Consider the following 21,337-nt stretch of genomic DNA (forward strand, 5'->3'; position numbering starts at 1 on the left):
GTTTCAGATGTTCTCGGGAAGATGGCCAAGGTCTCTGCTGTCCTAGTTTCAGGGGGAAACTGGTTCCACCATTGGGGTACCAGGACAGAGAAGAGCTCTGATTGGGCTGAGCGGCAGCAGCCCTCCCGAGGCCAAGAAACCAGAGGTGGTAGATCGGAGTGCTCGGGTTGGGGTGTAGTGTTTGAGCATAGCCTGAAGGTGGGGAGGGGCAGTTCCTCTTGCTGCTCCGTAGGCAAGCACCATGGTTTTGTAGTGGAGTGTAGGGTCTGGAGTGTAGGGGTTGGAGTGTAGGGTCTGGAGTGAAGGGTCTGGAGTGTAGGGGTTGGAGTGTAGGGGTTGGAGTGTAGGGGTTGGAGTGTAGGGTCTGGAGTGTAGGGGTTGGAGTGTAGGGGTTGGAGTGTAGGGGTTGGAGTGTAGGGGTTGGAGTGTAGGGTCTGGAGTGTAGGGGTTGGAGTGTAGGGGTTGGAGTGTAGGGGTTGGAGTGTAGGGTCTGGAGTGTAGGGGTTGGAGTGTAGGGGTTGGAGTGTAGGGGTTGGAGTGTAGGGGTTGGAGTGTAGGGTCTGGAGTGTAGGGGTTGGAGTGTAGGGCCTGGAGTGTAGGGTCTGGAGTGAAGGGTCTGGAGTGTAGGGGTTGGAGTGTAGGGTCTGGAGTGAAGGGTCTGGAGTGTAGGGGTTGGAGTGTAGGGTCTGGAGTGAAGGGTCTGGAGTGTAGGGGTTGGAGTGTAGGGTCTGGAGTGAAGGGTCTGGAGTGTAGGGCCTGGAGTGTAGGGTTTGAGCATAGCCTGAAGGTGGGGAGGGGCAGTTCCTCTTGCTGCTCCGTAGGCAAGCACCATGGTTTTGTAGTGGAGTGTAGGGTCTGGAGTGTAGGGGTTGGAGTGTAGGGTCTGGAGTGAAGGGTCTGGAGTGTAGGGGTTGGAGTGTAGGGTCTGGAGTGAAGGGTCTGGAGTGTAGGGGTTGGAGTGTAGGGGTTGGAGTGTAGGGGTTGGAGTGTAGGGTCTGGAGTGTAGGGGTTGGAGTGTAGGGGTTGGAGTGTAGGGGTTGGAGTGTAGGGGTTGGAGTGTAGGGGTTGGAGTGTAGGGTCTGGAGTGTAGGGGTTGGAGTGTAGGGCCTGGAGTGTAGGGTTTGAGCATAGCCTGAAGGTAGGGAGGGGCAGTTCCTCTTGCTGCTCCGTAGGCAAGTGCGGTAAGACTTCATGTGCATCTCTGCTTTCTTTTCTCTAATTCACATCACTAAGTTTAACACATGAACGTAACCTTCACAGAGATCTATTGAGTGAGATGCAAGCCAAGCCACCAGGTTGACTCTCACCATGTTGAAAACGGGCAACATCATGTAGAGCTTGTCCTCCAATCAATCAACCAACCAATCAACCAACCAACCAACCATAACCCCTACTCACCCTGTTGAAGACAGGCAGCATCATGTAGAGTTTCTCCTCCTGCTCCTTCTGGGTCATGTGACGTGGAGGGTGGCAGAGCTCTGAGAAGAGGCGTCTGAGGTGCATGAGGCCAAGTGCATTGTCTTGCGGGCTACACTCCTCCTGCCGCGGCCTACCCATGATCCTCTTCACCATGTTCATCTTGAGCGGCTTCGTCCGGCCAAAGCCAGCCCTGAGAGGATGAGGAGGGAGGAGGAAAATGACTTAATTTCTATTTAATTTTACTATACCTTTCCAGGAAGTGCTTTGAACCATTTTTTTAATTTTAAATCTATTGAATTAAAAATGTATTGTTCACTTGTAGAACGGCATCAGTCCACGGTCACCTTTACTCCTCAATTATCCCTCTATATTTGAGTTGGTTAACAGAAAAGGGAATAAAGAGACAGTATCGAAGGATGGAGGAAAAGAAGGATAGAAAGTCTAGAGATAAAGAAAGAAGAAAAAAAATCCTTGGATATGGAAGGAGGGAAAAGAGGAGAGGCCGTGAGAGGGGAGAGGCCCTAAGAGAGGAGAGGCCCTAAGAGAGGAGGCCGTGAGAGGGGAGAGGCCCTAAGAGAGGAGAGGCCCTAAGAGAGGAGAGGCCCTAAGAGAGGAGAGGCCGTGAGAGGGGAGAGGCCCTAAGAGAGGAGAGACCCTAAGAGAGGAGAGGCCCTAAGAGAGGAGAGGCCCTAAGAGAGGAGAGGCCCTAAGAGAGGAGAGGCCGTGAGAGGGGAGAGGCCCTAAGAGAGGAGAGGCCGTGAGAGGGGAGAGGCGGTGAGAGGGGAGATGTCCTAAGAGAGGAGAGGCCCTAAGAGGGGAGAGGGCGTGAGAGAGGAGAGGCCCTAAGAGAGGAGAGGCCGTGAGAGAGGAGAGGCCCTAAGAGAGGAGAGGCCCTAAGAGAGGAGAGGCCCTAAGAGAGGAGAGGGCATTTTTGTCAACCAACAAAATTTCACTTAGGGCCCCCAAAAGACTATGGCCGACTCTGACTGCATGTGGGTACACAGACCCACGAGCCACTGTGGCCCCTCAAGAGGAGTTCAGATTTGTGGCCCCCCCCCCTATCCTATCAAAGTTCCCCATCCCTGATATACAGTACCAGTCAAAAGTTTGGATACATATTCATTCAAGGGTTTTTCTTTATTTTCTACATTGTAGAATAATAGTGAAGACATCAAAACTATGAAATAACACATATGGAATCATGTAGTAACCAAAAAAAGTGTTAAAACAAATCAAAATATATTTTATATATTTGAGATTCTTCAAAGTAGCCACCCCTTTGCCTTTGACATTCTCCTGGTACCCTTGATTGAGTGCCTGTGTCCAAACTTTTGACTAGTACTGTAGTTGTTTACTGTGGCTACAGTGTGGAATACACTGTAGGATAAAGACACACACATTTATCCATTATTGTTGCTATGAAGAAATGTACTAAGCTAAATGCAAAAAATACCAGCAATGAAACTTCTTCCACGATTATTAGGGCATTCTGCGTGAACAGGGCCCCAAAAAATATTATTATGAATTTGGATCTTCCTCAAATGGAATTAGGCCTGGGAATTGCCAGGGACCTCACAATACAATACTTTTGTTCTGATATGATATGTATTGATACGATATGTATTGATATGATATGTATTGATATGATATGTATTGATACGATATGTATTGATATGTATTGATATGTATTGATACGGTGTGTATTGATATGTATTGATACGATATGTATTGATACGATATGGATTGATATGTATTGATATGATATGTATTGATATGTATTGATATGTATTGATATGTATTGATATGTATTGATACGGTGTGTATTGATATGTATTGATATGATATGTATTGATATGATATGTATTGATACGATATGTATTGATATGTATTGATATGTATTGATACGGTGTGTATTGATATGTATTGATACGGTATGTATTGATATGATATGTATTGATACGATATGTATTGATATGTATTGATACGATATGTATTGATATGATATGTATTGATATGATATGTATTGATACGATATGCATTGATATGTATTGATATGTATTGATACGGTGTGTATTGATATGTATTGATATGTATTGATACGATATGTATTGATATGTATTGATACGCTATGTATTGATATGTATTGATATGTATTGATACGATATGTATTGATATGTATTGATATGTATTGATACGATATGTATTGATATGTATTGATATGTATTGATACGATATGTATTGATACGGTATGTATTGATATGTATTGATATGTATTGATACGATATGTATTGATATGTATTGATACGATATGTATTGATACGGTATGTATCGATATGTATTGATATGTATTGATACGATATGTATTGCAATTCGATACTGGGATTTTATTGCGCTTCAAAAGTTCCAAAAAGATATATCGATTACCATATGTCTGCTGCAGAAGGGGCAAGAGAGAGCCACGAGAAAACGAGTTTTGATCAGTCATGGAAATTAAAAGCAATCAAAATGGCTCCCTATTCATAAAGAAGATGAAGAAGCTATGAAGTAAAAATACTGGAGTTTTGGTGCAGGTACAGCCGTTATTGTCAAGACGATACGATATATAGTCAAAAATAATAACTATATCGATCCCCCCCCCCCCCCCCCATCAAAATGTTTTATATACACTGAACAAAAATATAAATGCAACATCCTTTATATGAACTGTAACTCAGTCAAATCTTTGAAATTATTTCATGTTGCATTTGATATTTTGTGTTCAGGGTAGAAAGGTCCTTCAAAGGAGAAGGATGGTTGGCATAAGTCTACATTTGAAACGTGGGCTAAATCATGAACCAACACCAGCTTCATATACGCATAGTTATCAGCTTCTTTCCTTATTTAGGCCGACACGTTGAAGATCACACGTGAGCTGTAGCCGGTGTGATAAGAGTGACAGAACCACCCTTCCTTTCCTGCCATCCCCTCACGCCTCTGACACCCTCACTATGACACGTGGACAGAATTGAACTAGTAGATGAAACGGCATGTTGAACTTCTGCGTACGGAGAAGTCACAACACAAAAAACACATTTGGCATAAAGTGTATTGTATTTTTAATGATCCTTTATTTAAACAAGGGAAGTCAGTTAAGAACAACATCTTATTTACAATGATGGCCTAGGAACAGTGGGTTAACTGCATTGTTCAGGGGCAGAAGGACAAATGTTTACCTTGTCAGGTCGGGGATTCGATCTAGCAACATTTGGGTTACTGGCTCAACGCTCTGCTACCTGCCTCCTCTGACCACCAGGCTACCTGCCTCGTCTAACCACCAGGCTACCTGCCTCCTCTGACCACCAGGCTACCCACCTGCATCTCCTTCCACTGAAACCGAGTTACAGCACCCTGGTCTCTGAAAGTAGTGCTCCTTTTATAAGTGTAACAGAAAGATTTTGGTCTCAGACACAGTTCACACAAAAATCAGCCAATCGAGTCAGTGACACACACAACAACGGTAGCTCAGGTTCCCTGTTTACGACGCTGAGGTAGCTGAGGGTCTGTTCTTTCGCTGCGAGCTAGCACAATGTCTCCTCTCTCTGCAGCATCCCCTTTCTAAAGCCCTACCAATAACTCTGCCTGTCTGAGATAACCATAGTAGCTAGGGAAGACCTAATATGGTTCATTCCTGGACAACAAAAACGTTACTGAGGCCTGCAGAATGTGATAAGACGTAGCAGCCTAGGTTTAGTTCGCCAACATGTGATGAATTTTAGGTTTATTTTCAATGTGCAGGTTTACGTTTATAGACAGTAACTCGTTAGCAAATTCTTTGTTCCTTTCCCCGAAATGCTGTGAATGATTGAAGCCTAAATCAGATTTTTTGTTTTTTCAATGTTAAACCAATTACAGACTAAGATATATACACATATATACAGCGTTTGGAGAGGTGTAGGGGGCTGACACTGGGTACACCGGTGCCCGGGGAGCTGTTGTGGGGGTGTTAAGTGCCTTGATCAAGGGCACAATGGCACAATGGCAGGAAGGGCACAATGGCAGGAAATTCCAACTTGGATTTGATACCAGATTACTTCCCACCCGATTTTTCCTGTTGGACCCGGGATTCGAACTGGCAACCCACCAGTTGCAGGCTCGCCTCTCTAACCGCTAGGCTACCTGCCGATCCAGAGATTTTGCCATGGTAAATCAATAATTTATCATGGCAAACCAAAACATGTGTTGCAGCCCTGTTTTCAGGGCATAAGGACGTTAAACAAAAGCCATGATCAACCCAGTCAGGATTAACTGAGTCAGGATTAACTGAGTCAGGATTAACTGAGTCAGGATCAACTGTACGATCAGAATAAAGGCCTAGGCTATATGACGTTAACCTACATAGTGACGATGAGGCTAAACAATGGAGCCAAGTCTTCTTTCATTTTCACTTTAACCCCTTTCTACCCAATTGGTAGTTTACAGTCTTGTCTCATCGCTGCAACTCCCGTACGGACTCAGGAGAGGCAAAAAGTCGAGAGGCGCCCGTCCTCCGAAACACAACCCAACCAAGCCGCACGGCTTCTTGACACAATGCCCACTTAACCTGGAAGCCAGCCGCACCAATGTGTCGGAGGAAACACTGTTACACCTGGCGACCGTGTCAGCGTGCACTGAGCCCGGCCCGCCACAGGAGTCGCTGGTGCGCGATGGGACAAGGACATCCCTGCCGACCAAACCCTCCCCTAACCCGGACGACACTGGGCAAATTGTGCACCGCCCCTGTTGCGGCCGGCTACGACAGAGCCTGGACTCGACCCCAGAATCTCTAGTGGCACAGTACCATAGACCACTGAGACAGAGCCTGGACCGGAACCAGGATCTCTAGTAACACAGCTAGCACTGCAGTACCTTAGCCCACTGCACCACTCGGGAGGTCCTCTGAGAGACTTTCTATCGTCCTTCTATTTCCTGACTCACAGAATAAAGAGAAAAGGCCTAGACATTAATTAATTCTCACCATTTGCAGCCAAATCAGGTTTTTCCAATTACTGCTTACCTCAGCTCGTTTCCCTTAATTTCTCCTCTCTCAACAATGGGCATAGACGCTTTTACAGCTTCCTTCCAAAACATATTGGCTCGTTTCATTTGGTAATGAATTGCATGGAGAACGAGATCACGTCTAAGTAAAATGTAGTAAGCTAGTATACCATTACCCAACCAGCTGTGGTTTCAGGGATAAGTCAAAAGCAGGGACTGGTTAACGGTCATGCATGTCAGTCTATAGGTTCATTTACATCATTTTGTGGAATTAAATTGGCGCACAGCAGACAGAGACTAGTTAGAGGAATACCACCTGTCAGACAGAGACTAGTTAGAGGAATATCACCTGTCAGACAGAGACTAGTGAGAGGAATACCACCTGTCAGACAGAGACTAGTTAGAGGAATCCCACCTGTCAGACAGAGACTAGTTAGAGGAATATCACCTGTCAGACAGAGACTAGTTAGAGGAGAGGAATATCACCTGTCAGACAGAGACTAGTTAGAGGAATATCACCTGTCAGACAGAGACTAGTTAGAGGAATATCACCTGTCAGACAGAGACTAGTTAGAGGAGAGGAATATCACCTGTCAGACAGAGACTAGTTAGAACAATATCACCTGTCAGACAGAGACTAGTTAGAGGAGAGGAATATCACCTGTCAGACAGAGACTAGTTAGAGGAGAGGAATATCACCTGTCAGACAGAGACTAGTTAGAGGAATACCACCTGTCAGACAGAGACTAGTTAGAGGAATATCACCTGTCAGACAGAGACTAGTTAGAGGAATATCACCTGTCAGACAGAGACTAGTTAGAGGAATATCACCTGTCAGACAGAGACTAGTTAGAGGAATATCACCTGTCAGACAGCACCAGAGTAGCTGCAATCGCGTGTTAAAAGCTGTTTTGATGGCCAAGTTTAAAAAGAGCTACTATTTTAAATTCTCAATCTTAACTGATAATTAAAGTGCGCCTCCCATTCGGGTGCGTAATGTACATTCAACGGTAGGACAGGACCAGAGCATCACCCACCACTTTACAATGTGAGCTGGAGGCAGTATAATGTAATGTGGAGGCAGTATAATGTAATGTGGAGGCAGTATAATGTAATGTGGAGGCAGTATAATGTAATGTGAGCTGGAGGCAGTATAATGTAATGTGGAGGCAGTATAATGTAATGTGGAGGCAGTATAATGTAATGTGAGGCAGTATAATGTAATGTGGAGGCAGTATGATGTAATGTGGAGGCAGTATAATGTAATGTGGAGACAGTATGATGTAATGTGGAGGCAGTATAATGTAATGTGGAGGCAGTATAATGTAATGTGGAGGCAGTATAATGTAATGTGGAGGCAGTATAATGTAATGTGGAGGCAGTATAATGTAATGTGGAGGCAGTATGATGTAATGTGGAGACAGTATAATGTGATGTGGAGGCAGTATAATGTAATGTGGAGGCAGTATAATGTAATGTGGAGGCAGTATAATGTAATGTGGAGGCAGTATAATGTAATGTGGAGGCAGTATAATGTAATGTGGAGGCAGTATAATGTAATGTGGAGGCAGTATAATGTAATGTGGAGGCAGTATGATGTAATGTGGAGGCAGTATAATGTAATGTGAGCTGCAGGCAGTATAATGTAATGTGGAGGCAGTATAATGTAATGTGAGCTGGAGGCAGTATAATGTAATGTGGAGGCAGTATAACGTAATGTGGAGGCAGTATAATATAATGTGGAGGCAGTATAATGTAATGTGAGCTGGAGGCAGTATAATGTAATGTGGAGGCAGTATAACGTAATGTGGAGGCAGTATAATGTAATGTGAGCTGGAGGCAGTATAATGTAATGTGGAGGCAGTATGATGTAATGTGAGCTGGAGGCAGTATAATGTAATGTGGAGGCAGTATAATGTAATGTGGAGGCAGTATGATGTAATGTGAGCTGGAGGCAGTATAATGTAATGTGGAGGCAGTATGATGTAATGTGAGCTGGAGGCAGTATAATGTAATGTGGAGGCAGTATGATGTAATGTGGAGGCAGTATGATGTAATGTGGAGGCAGTATGATGTAATGTGAGCTGGAGGCAGTATAATGTAATGTGGAGGCAGTATGATGTAATGTGGAGGCAGTATGATGTAATGTGGAGGCAGTATAACATAATGTGGAGGCAGTACAATGTAATGTGGAGGCAGTATGATGTAATGTGAGCTGGAGGCAGTATAATGTAATGTGGAGGCAGTATGATGTAATGTGAGCTGGAGGCAGTATAATGTAATGTGGAGGCAGTATGATGTAATGTGAGCTGGAGGCAGTATAATGTAATGTGGAGGCAGTATGATGTAATGTGAGCTGGAGGCAGCATAATGTAATGTGGAGGCAGTATGATGTAATGTGAGCTGGAGGCAGTATAATGTAATGTGGAGGCAGTATAATGTAATGTGAGCTGGAGGCAGTATAATGTAATGTGGAGGCAGTATGATGTAATGTGAGCTGGAGGCAGTATAATGTAATGTGGAGGCAGTATGATGTAATGTGAGCTGGAGGCAGTATAATGTAATGTGGAGGCAGTATGATGTAATGTGAGCTGGAGGCAGTATAATGTAATGTGGAGGCAGTATGATGTAATGTGAGCTGGAGGCAGTATAATGTAATGTGGAGGCAGTATGATGTAATGTGAGCTGGAGGCAGTATAATGTAATGTGGAGGCAGTATGATGTAATGTGAGCTGGAGGCAGTATAATGTAATGTGGAGGCAGTATGATGTAATGTGAGCTGGAGGCAGTATAATGTAATGTGGAGGCAGTATAATGTAATGTGGAGGCAGTATAATGTAATGTGGAGGCAGTATAATGTAATGTGGAGGCAGTATAATGTAATGTGGAGGCAGTATGATGTAATGTGAGCTGCAGGCAGTATAATGTAATGTGGAGGCAGTATAATGTAATGTGAGCTGGAGGCAGTATAATGTAATGTGGAGGCAGTATAATGTAATGTGGAGGCAGTATAATGTAATGTGAGCTGGAGGCAGTATAATGTAATGTGGAGGCAGTATAACGTAATGTGGAGGCAGTATAATGTAATGTGAGCTGGAGGCAGTATAATGTAATGTGGAGGCAGTATGATGTAATGTGAGCTGCAGGCAGTATAATGTAATGTGGAGGCAGTATGATGTAATGTGAGCTGGAGGCAGTATAATGTAATGTGGAGGCAGTATAATGTAATGTGGAGGCAGTATGATGTAATGTGAGCTGGAGGCAGTATAATGTAATGTGGAGGCAGTATGATGTAATGTGAGCTGGAGGCAGTATAATGTAATGTGGAGGCAGTATGATGTAATGTGGAGGCAGTATGATGTAATGTGGAGGCAGTATAATGTAATGTGGAGGCAGTATAATGTAATGTGGAGGCAGTATGATGTAATGTGAGCTGGAGGCAGTATAATGTAATGTGGAGGCAGTATGATGTAATGTGAGCTGGAGGCAGTATAATGTAATGTGGAGGCAGTATGATGTAATGTGAGCTGGAGGCAGTATAATGTAATGTGGAGGCAGTATGATGTAATGTGAGCTGGAGGCAGCATAATGAAATGTGGAGGCAGTATGATGTAATGTGAGCTGGAGGCAGTATAATGTAATGTGGAGGCAGTATAATGTAATGTGAGCTGGAGGCAGTATAATGTAATGTGGAGGCAGTATGATGTAATGTGAGCTGGAGGCAGTATAATGTAATGTGGAGGCAGTATGATGTAATGTGAGCTGGAGGCAGTATAATGTAATGTGGAGGCAGTATGATGTAATGTGAGCTGGAGGCAGTATAATGTAATGTGGAGGCAGTATAATGTAATGTGGAGGCAGTATGATGTAATGTGAGCTGGAGGCAGTATAATGTAATGTGGAGGCAGTATGATGTAATGTGAGCTGGAGGCAGTATAATGTAATGTGGAGGCAGTATGATGTAATGTGAGCTGGAGGCAGTATAATGTAATGTGGAGGCAGTATGATGTAATGTGGAGGCAGTATGATGTAATGTGAGCTGGAGGCAGTATAATGTAATGTGGAGGCAGTATGATGTAATGTGAGCTGGAGGCAGTATAATGTAATGTGGAGGCAGTATAATGTAATGTGGAGGCAGTATGATGTAATGTGGAGGCAGTATAATGTAATGTGGAGGCAGTATGATGTAATGTGGAGGCAGTATAATGTAATGTGGAGGCAGTATGGTGTAATGTGGAGGCAGTATGATGTAATGTGGAGGCAGTATAATGTAATGTGGAGGCAGTATGATGTAATGTGGAGGCAGTATAATGTAATGTGAGGCAGTATAATGTAATGTGGAGGCAGTATAATGTAATGTGGAGGCAGTATAATGTAATGTGGAGGCAGTATAATGTAATGTGGAGGCAGTATAATGTAATGTGAGCTGGAGGCAGTATAATGTAATGTGGAGGCAGTATAATGTAATGTGGAGGCAGTATAACGTAATGTGGAGGCAGTATAATGTAATGTGGAGGCAGTATAATGTAATGTGAGCTGGAGGCAGTATAATGTAATGTGGAGGCAGAATAATGTAATGTGGAGGCAGTATAATGTAATGTGGAGGCAGTATAATGTAATGTGGAGGCAGTATAATGTAATGTGGAGGCAGTATAATGTAATGTGGAGGCAGTATAATGTAATGTGAGCTGGAGGCAGTATAACGTAATGTGGAGGCAGTATAACGTAATGTGAGCTGGAGGGAGTATAATGTAATGTGGAGGCAGTATAACGTAATGTGAGCTGGAGGCAGTATAATGTAATGTGGAGGCAGTATAACGTAATGTGGAGGCAGTATAACGTAATGTAATGTGGAGGCAGTATAATGTAATGTGGAGGCAGTATAATGTAATGTGGAGGCAGTATAATGTAATGTAATGTGGAGGCAGTATAATGTAATGTGGAGGCAGTATAATGTAATGTGGAGGCAGTATAATGTAATGTGGAGGCAGTATAATGTAATGTGGAGGCAGTATGATGTAATGTGGAGGCAGTAGAATGTAATGTGGAGGCAGTATAACGTAATGTAATGTGGAGGCAGTATAATGTAATGTGGAGGCAGTATAACGTAATGTAATGTGGAGGCAGTATAATGTAATGTGGAGGCAGTATAATGTAATGTGGAGGCAGTATAATGTAATGTGGAGGCAGTATAATGTAATGTGGAGGCAGTATGATGTAATGTGGAGGCAGTAGAATGTAATGTGGAGGCAGTATAATGTAATGTGGAGGCAGTATAATCAAATCAAATCAAATCAAATCAAATCAAATTTTATTTGTCACATACACATGGTTAGCAGATGTTAATGCGAGTGTAGCGAAATGCTTGTGCTTCTAGTTCCGACAATGCAGTAATAACAAGTAATCTAACTAACAATTCCAAAACTACTGTCTTGTACACAGTGTAAGGGGATAAAGAATATGTACATAAGGATATATGAATGAGTGAGTGAGTGAGTGATATATGAATGAGTGATGGTACAGAGCAGCATAGGCAAGATACAGTAGATGGTATCGGGTACAGTATGTACAAATGAGATGAGATAATGTAATGTGGAGGCAGTATAATGTAATGTGGAGGCAGTATGATGTAATGTGGAGGCAGTATAATGTAATGTGGAGGCAGTATAATGTAATGTGGAGGCAGTATAATGTAATGTGGAGGCAGTATAATGTAATGTGGAGGCAGTATAATGTAATGTGGAGGCAGTATAATGTAATGTGGAGGCAGTATAATGTAATGTGAGCTGGAGGCAGTATAATGTAATGTGGAGGCAGTATGATGTAATGTGGAGGCAGTATAATGTAATGTGGAGGCAGTATAATGTAATGTGAGCTGGAGGGAGTATAATGTAATGTGGAGGCAGTATAACGTAATGTGAGCTGGAGGCAGTATAACGTAATGTGGAGGCAGTATAATGTAATGTGGAGGCAGTATAATGTAATGTGGAGGCAGTATGATGTAATGTGGAGGCAGTATAATGTAATGTGGAGGCAGTATAATGTAATGTGGAGGCAGTATAATGTAATGTGGAGGCAGTATAATGTAATGTGGAGGCAGTATAACATAATGTGGAGGCAGTATAATGTAATGTGGAGGCAGTATAATGTAATGTGAGCTGGAGGCAGTATAACGTAATGTGGAGGCAGTATAACGTAATGTGAGCTGGAGGGAGTATAATGTAATGTGGAGGCAGTATAACGTAATGTGAGCTGGAGGCAGTATAATGTAATGTGGAGGCAGTATGATGTAATGTGGAGGCAGTATAATGTAATGTGGAGGCAGTATAATGTAATGTGGAGGCAGTATAATGTAATGTGGAGGCAGTATGATGTAATGTGGAGGCAGTATGATGTAATGTGGAGACAGTATAATGTAATGTGGAGGCAGTATAATGTAATGTGGAGGCAGTATAATGTAATGTGGAGGCAGTATAATGTAATGTGGAGGCAGTATAATGTAATGTGGAGGCAGTATAATGTAATGTTGAGGCAGTATAATGTAATGTGGAGGCAGTATAATGTAATGTGGAGGCAGTATAATGTAATGTTGAGGCAGTATAATGTAATGTGGAGGCAGTATAATGTAATGTGGAGGCAGTATAATGTAATGTGGAGGCAGTATAATGTAATGTTGAGGCAGTATAATGTAATGTGGAGGCAGTATAATATAATGTGGAGGCAGTATAAAATATTCTTGAGGAAGTGGCTATGGCAGTAATGTTTGATAATATATCGTCGTTAGACTGTGACGGCTTTCCGCATGCTTCGGTTCGGCTGGTACCCTTTTTCTACCTTTATTTAACTAGGCAAGTCAGTTCAGAACAAATTCTTATTTTCAATGACGGCCTAGGAACAGTGGGTTAACTGCCTTGTTCAGGGGCAGAACGACAGATTTGTACCTTGTCAGCTGAGGGGGTTTAAACTTGCAACCTTCCAACTCTCTAACCACTTGGCTACCTGCTGGTTACTAGTCCAACACTCTAACCACTAGGCTACCTGCTGGTTACTAGTCCAACCCTCTAACCACTAGGCTACCTGCTGGTTACTAGTCCAACGCTCTAACCACTAGGCTACCTTCCGGTTACTAGTCCAACCCTCTAACCACTAGGCTACCTGCTGGTTACTAGTCCAACGCTCTAACCACTAGGCTACCTTCCGGTTACTAGTCCAACGCTCTAACCACTAGGCTACCCTGCCGCCCCAGTACCTAGCCCAACGAGTGTGCTCGAATACACCCTTAAAAAGACCTTCGCTTGAAAAACGAGAGAAAAAGCACCAATAGTACTGTTTGTTCATGTTGAGATGCCGTAGCCAATATACACTTCCTCAAAATAGTTTATTTGGATTATTCAAGTTCGCCATCAGCCAAAGTTTTACTTTAAAAAATAAAATAATGCATGCACTGAGTATACCAAACGTTAGGAACACGTTCCTAATTTTGAGTTGAAACCACACAAGGTGTCGAAAGCGTTCCACAGGGATGCTAGCCCATGTTGACTCCAATGTTTCCCACAGGAAGAAAAAAAACAACTCTTTAATCAATTTTAGAATAAGGCTGTAACGTAACAAAATGTGTAAAAAAAATAAAAACTTTCCCGAAAGCGCGGTACATAATCAAATGGTCTTGAAAAGGGAAAGATGCACATACCTACCGACTACAAATATCCATCTCCCTGTAATCAGGTTCCTGAGTTTATTGTTCACTTCAATCCTCTCTCTATTACCTCATAGGCAGACAATGGAAAGACAAAGCCAACTACTGGTTCCTAACTAGGCCCGAGATAGGCTATCCAAAGTTAAAACAACTTTGTCACCGGTCACACACCAGCCAACTCTTCCAAAAGCAAACACACACACACACACACACGAGACACCCACATCAAACCACACCCTGAAACCAACTCCTTTTTGAATTCAGTCATGGCCACCAGCACATCTCACAGAACCAAATCTAAAATTAGGCTAAAAAAGGAAGTGGAGTCACCTTTTAAAAGCAAAGTATCCATTATGACAGTCTCAATGGACCTTACTTGCAAACGCCTGGTAACATTTGAAATAAAGCAGCATAATTCATCAATTAATTATTATATTATTAAAATTAATGAATTAATCCTGTTAATGAAAAGAGGGATTCTCATTGAAAAATGAAGAAAAAAAGACAACGATATTGAACTGAAACAAACAAAACACTGAATAATGTACAAAGTGTTCACCAGTTTGGTCATTCTAACTTGTCCAGGATAAGCCAACTAGCTACAATAGTGAGAGTGCAGGTCTACCAAGTTGAAGCACAACCATTGAAATCCAGAAGTCAGTCCTCAATGAAAGTCGCTTTGTTGTTTCGTAAACTGACGTGAAGTTTTTACATGACAAAAACACATCCTTAACCGTGGAGAACAACAATCAAACCGATTCCACAAAACAAATTCAACAGAACAGTGGCATTACATTATTTTTTTTACCTTTATTCAGCTAGGTAAGTCAGTTTAAGAACAAATTCTTATTTACAACGTTGGCCTTCCCGGGGAACAATGGGTTAACTGCCTTGTTCAGGGGCAGAACGACAGATTTTTAACCTGTCAGCTCGGGGGATTCGACCTAGCAACCTGCTGGTTACTAGTCCAACGCTCTAACCACTAGGCAACCTGCTGGTTACTAGTCCAATGCTCTAACCACTAGGCTACCTGCTGGTTACTAGTCCAACACTCTAACCACTAGGCTACCTGCTGGTTACTGGCCCAACGCTCTAACCACTAGGCTACCTGCTGGTTACTAGTCCAACACTCTAACCACTAGGCTACCTGCTGGTTACTAGTCCAACACTCTAACCACTAGGATACCTGCTGGTTACTAGTCCAACGCTCTAACCACTAGGCAACCTGCTGGTTACTAGTCCAACGCTCTAACCACTAGGCTACCTGCTGGTTACTAGTCCAACACTCTAACCACTAGGCTACCTGCTGGTTACTAGTCCAACACTCTAACCACTAGGCTACCTGCTGGTTACTAGTCCAACGCTCTAACCACTAGGTTACCTGCTGGTTACTAGTCCAACACTCTAACCACTAGGCTACCTGCTGGTTACTAGTCCAACACTCTAACCACTAGGCTACCTGCTGGTTACTAGTCCAACACTCTAACCACTAGGCTACCTGCTGGTTACTAGTCCAACACTCTAACCACTAGGCAACCTGCTGGTTACTAGTCCAATGCTCTAACCACTAGGCTACCTGCTGGTTACTAGTCCAACACTCTAACCACTAGGCTACCTGCTGGTTACTGGCCCAACGCTCTAACCACTAGGCTACCTGCTGGTTACTGGCCCAACGCTCTAACCACTAGGCTACCTGCTGGTTACTAGTCCAACACTCTAACCACTAGGCTACCTGCTGGTTACTAGTCCAACACTCTAACCACTAGGATACCTGCTGGTTACTAGTCCAACGCTCTAACCACTAGGCAACCTGCTGGTTACTAGTCCAACACTCTAACCACTAGGCTACCTGCTGGTTACTAGTCCAACACTCTAACCACTAGGCTACCTGCTGGTTACTAGTCCAACGCTCTAACCACTAGGCTACCTGCTGGTTACTAGTCCAACACTCTAACCATTAGGATACCTGCTGGTTACTAGTCCAACGCTCTAACTACTAGACTACCTGCTGGTTACTAGTCCAACACTAACCACTAGGCTACCTGCTGGTTACTAGTCCAACACTCTAACCACTAGGCTACCTGCTGGTTACTAGTCCAACACTCTAACTACTAAGCTACCTGCTGGTTACTAGTCCAACACTATAACCACTAGGCTACCTGCTGGTTACTAGTCCAACACTATAACCACTAGGCTACCTGCTGGTTACTAGTCCAACACTCTAACCACTAGGCTACCTGCTGGTTACTAGTCCAACACTCTAACCACTAGGATACCTGCTGGTTACTAGTCCAACACTCTAACCACTAGGCTACCTGCTGGTTACTAGTCCAACACTCTAACCACTAGGCTACCTGCTGGTTACTAGTCCAACACTCTAACCACTAGGCTACCTGCTGGTTACTAGTCCAACACTCTAACCACTAGGCTACCTGCTGGTTACTAGTCCAACACTCTAACCACTAGGCTACCTGCTGGTTACTAGTCCAACACTCTAACCACTAGGCTACCTGCTGGTTACTAGTCCAACACTCTAACCACTAGGCTACCTGCTGGTTACTAGTCCAACACTCTAACCACTAGACAACCTACTGGTTACTAGTCCAACACTCTAACCACTAGGCTACCTGCTGGTTACTAGTCCAACACTATAACCACTAGGCTACCTGCTGGTTACTAGTCCAACACTCTAACCACTAGGATACCTGCTGGTTACTAGTCCAACACTCTAACCACTAGGCTACCTGCTGATTACTAGTCCAACACTCTAACCACTAGGCTACCTGCTGATTACTAGTCCAACACTCTAACCACTAGGCTACCTGCTGGTTACTAGTCCAACACTCTAACCACTAGGCTACCTGCTAGTTACTAGTCCAACACTCTAACCACTAGGCTACCTGCTGGTTACTAGTCCAACACTCTAACCACTAGGCTACCTGCTGGTTACTAGTCCAACGCTCTAACCACTAGGCTACCTGCTGGTTACTAGTCCAACACTCTAACCATTAGGCTACCTGCTGGTTACTAGTCCAACGCTCTAACTACTAGACTACCTGCTGGTTACTAGTCCAACACTAACCACTAGGCTACCTGCTGGTTACTAGTCCAACACTCTAACCACTAGGCTACCTGCTGGTTACTAGTCCAACACTCTAACCACTAGGCTACCTGCTGGTTACTAGTCCAACACTCTAACCACTAGGCTACCTGCTGGTTACTAGTCCAACACTCTAACCACTAGGCTACCTGCTGGTTACTAGTCCAACACTCTAACCACTAGGCTACCTGCTGGTTACTAGTCCAACACTCTAACCACTAGGCTACCTGCTGGTTACTAGTCCAACACTCTAACCACTAGGCTACCTGCTGGTTACTAGTCCAACACTCTAACCACTAGGCTACCTGCTGGTTACTAGTCCAACACTCTAACCACTAGGCTACCTGCTGGTTACTAGTCCAACACTCTAACCACTAGGCTACCTGCTGGTTACTAGTCCAACACTCTAACCACTAGGCTACCTGCTGGTTACTAGTCCAACACTCTAACCACTAGGCTACCTGCTGGTTACTAGTCCAACACTCTAACCACTAGGCTACCTGCTGGTTACTAGTCCAACACTCTAACCACTAGACTACCTGCTGGTTACTAGTCCAACGCTCTAACCACTAGGCTACCTGCTGGTTACTAGTCCAACACTATAACCACTAGGCTACCTGCTGGTTACTGGTCCAACACTCTAACCACTAGGCTACCTGCAGGTTACTAGTCCAACACTCTAACCACTAGGCTACCTGCAGGTTACTAGTCCAACACTCTAACCACTAGGCTACCTGCTGGTTACTAGTCCAACACTCTAACCACTAGGCTACCTACTGGTTACTAGTCCAACCCTCTAACCACTAGGCTACCTGCTGGTTACTAGTCCAACACTCTAACCACTAGGCAACCTGCTGGTTACTAGTCCAACACTCTAACCACTAGGCTACCTGCTGGTTACTAGTCCAACACTATAACCACTAGACTACCTGCCTCTAACCACTAGGCTACCTGCTGGTTACTAGTCCAACGCTCTAACCCCTAGGCTACCTGCTGGTTACTAGTCCAACACTCTAACCACTAGGCTACCTGCTGGTTACTAGTCCAACACTATAACCACTAGGCTACCTGCTGGTTACTAGTCCAACACTCTAACCACTAGGCTACCTGCTGGTTACTAGTCCAACACTCTAACCACTAGAATACCTGCTGGTTACTAGTCCAACACTCTAACCACTAGGCTACCTGCTGGTTACTAGTCCAACACTCTAACCACTAGACTACCTGCTGGTTACTAGTCCAACACTCTAACCACTATGCTACCTGCTGGTTACTAGTCCAACGCTCTAACCACTAGGCTACCTGCTGATTACTAGTCCAACACTCTAACTACTAGGCTACCTGCTGGTTACTAGTCCAACACTCTAACCACTAGGCTACCTGCTGGTTACTAGTCCAACACTCTAACCACTAGACTACCTGCTGGTTACTAGTCCAACACTAACCACTAGGCTACCTGCTGGTTACTAGTCCAACACTCTAATCACTAGACTACCTGCTGGTTACTAGTCCAACACTCTAACCACTAGACTACCTGCTGGTTACTAGTCCAACACTCTAACCACTAGACTACCTGCTGGTTACTAGTCCAACACTCTAACCACTAGACTACCTGCTGGTTACTAGTCCAACACTCTAACCACTAGACTACCTGCCTCTAACCACTAGGCTACCTGCTGGTTACTAGTCCAACACTCTAACCACTAGGATACCTGCTGGTTACTAGTCCAACACTCTAACCACTAGACTACCTGCCTCTAACCACTAGGCTACCTGCTGGTTACTAGTCCAACACTCTAACCACTAGGATACCTGCTGGTTACTAGTCCAACACTCTAACCACTAGACTACCTGCCTCTAACCACTAGGCTACCTGCTGGTTACTAGTCCAACACTCTAACCACTAGGCTACCTGCTGGTTACTAGTCCAACACTCTAACCACTAGGCTACCTGCTGGTTACTAGTCCAACGCTCTAACCACTAGGCTACCTGCTGGTTACTAGTCCAACACTCTAACCACTAGGCTACCTGCTGGTTACTAGTCCAACGCTCTAACCACTAGGCTACCTGCTGGTTACTAGTCCAACACTCTAACCACTAGGCTACCTGCTGGTTACTAGTCCAACACTCTAACCACTAGGCTACGTGATGGTTACTAGTCCAACACTAACCACTAGGCTACCTGCTGATTACTAGTCCAACACTCTAACCACTAGGCTACCTGCTGGTTACTAGTCCAACACTCTAACCACTAGGCTACCTGCTGGTTACTAGTCCAACACTCTAACCACTAGGCTACCTGCTGGTTACTAGTCCAACACTCTAACCACTAGGCTACCTGCTGGTTACTAGTCCAACACTCTAACCACTAGGCTACCTGCTGGTTACTAGTCCAACACTCTAACCACTAGGCTACCTGCTGGTTACTAGTCCAACGCTCTAACCACTAGGCTACCTGCTGGTTACTAGTCCAACACTCTAACCACTAGGCTACCTGCTGGTTACTAGTCCAACACTCTAACCACTAGGCTACCTGCTGGTTACTAGTCCAACACTCTAACCACTAGGCTACCTGCTGGTTACTAGTCCAACACTCTAACCACTAGGCTACCTGCTGGTTACTAGTCCAACACTCTAACCACTAGGCTACCTGCTGGTTACTAGTCCAACACTCTAACCACTAGGCTACCTGCTGGTTACTAGTCCAACACTCTAACCACTAGGCTACCTGCTGGTTACTAGTCCAACACTATAACCACTAGGCTACCTGCTGGTTACTAGTCCAACACTCTAACCACTAGGCTACCTGCTGGTTACTAGTCCAACACTCTAACCACTAGGCTACCTGCTGGTTACTAGTCCAACACTATAACCACTAGGCTACCTGCTGGTTACTAGTCCAACACTATAACCACTAGACTACCTGCTGGTTACTAGTCCAACACTCTAACCACTAGGCTACCTGCTGGTTACTAGTCCAACACTCTAACCACTAGGCTACCTGCTGGTTACTAGTCCAACACTATAACCACTAGGCTACCTGCTGGTTACTAGTCCAACACTCTAACCACTAGGCTACCTGCTGGTTACTAGTCCAACACTCTAACCACTAGGCTACCTGCTGATTACTAGTCCAACACTCTAACCACTAGGCTACCTGCTGGTTACTAGTCCAACACTATAACCACTAGGCTACCTGCTGGTTACTAGTCCAACACTCTAACCACTAGAATACCTGCTGGTTACTAGTCCAACACTCTAACCACTAGGGTACCTGCTGGTTACTAGTCCAACACTAACCACTAGGCTACCTGCTGGTTACTAGTCCAACACTCTAACCACTAGGGTACCTGCTGGTTACTAGTCCAACACTCTAACCACTAGGGTACCTGCTGGTTACTAGTCCAACACTAACCACTAGGCTACCTGCTGGTTACTAGTCCAACACTCTAACCACTAGGCTACCTGCTGGTTACTAGTCCAACACTCTAACCACTAGGCTACCTGCTGGTTACTAGTCCAACACTCTAACCACTAGGCTACCTGCTGGTTACTAGTCCAACACTCTAACCACTAGGCTACCTGCTGGTTACTAGTCCAACACTCTAACCACTAGGCTACCTGCTGGTTACTAGTCCAACACTCTAACCACTAGGCTACCTGCTGGTTACTAGTCCAACACTCTAACCACTAGGCTAGCTGCTGGTTACTAGTCCAACACTCTAACCACTAGGCTACCTGCTGGTTACTAGTCCAACACTCTAACCACTAGGCTACCTGCTGGTTACTAGTCCAACACTCTAACCACTAGGCTACCTGCTGGTTACTAGTCCAACGCTCTAACCACTAGGCTACCTGCTGGTTACTAGTCCAACACTCTAACCACTAGGCTACCTGCTGGTTACTAGTCCAACGCTCTAACCACTAGGCTACCTGCTGGTTACTAGTCCAACACTCTAACCACTAGGCTACCTGCTGGTTACTAGTCCAACACTCTAACCACTAGGCTACCTGCTGGTTACTAGTCCAACACTCTAACCACTAGGCTACCTGCTGGTTACTAGTCCAACGCTCTAACCACTAGGCTACCTGCTGGTTACTAGTCCAA

At 44.4% G+C, this 21,337-nt stretch overlaps 1 protein-coding gene across 2 annotated transcripts in view; it reads right to left on the reverse strand.

Annotated features, from left to right (window-relative positions):
- The window catches only part of wdfy3 (WD repeat and FYVE domain containing 3), a 247,936-nt gene that overhangs the window by 203,280 nt on the left and 23,319 nt on the right, over positions 1–21,337 (reverse strand). For both annotated transcript variants that reach the window (XM_090191254.1, XM_090191253.1), the window contains exon 2: positions 1,399–1,609. In XM_090191254.1, coding sequence (XP_090047380.1) covers positions 1,399–1,578 — 180 coding nt within the window. In that variant the 5' untranslated portion in view covers positions 1,579–1,609. The remainder of the gene's footprint in view (positions 1–1,398; positions 1,610–21,337) is intronic.

The sequence above is a fragment of the Oncorhynchus mykiss genome, chromosome 11 (assembly GCF_057628025.1).
Source record: "Oncorhynchus mykiss isolate SJ-2025 chromosome 11, ASM5762802v1, whole genome shotgun sequence".
Taxonomy (NCBI): Eukaryota; Metazoa; Chordata; class Actinopteri; order Salmoniformes; family Salmonidae; genus Oncorhynchus; species Oncorhynchus mykiss.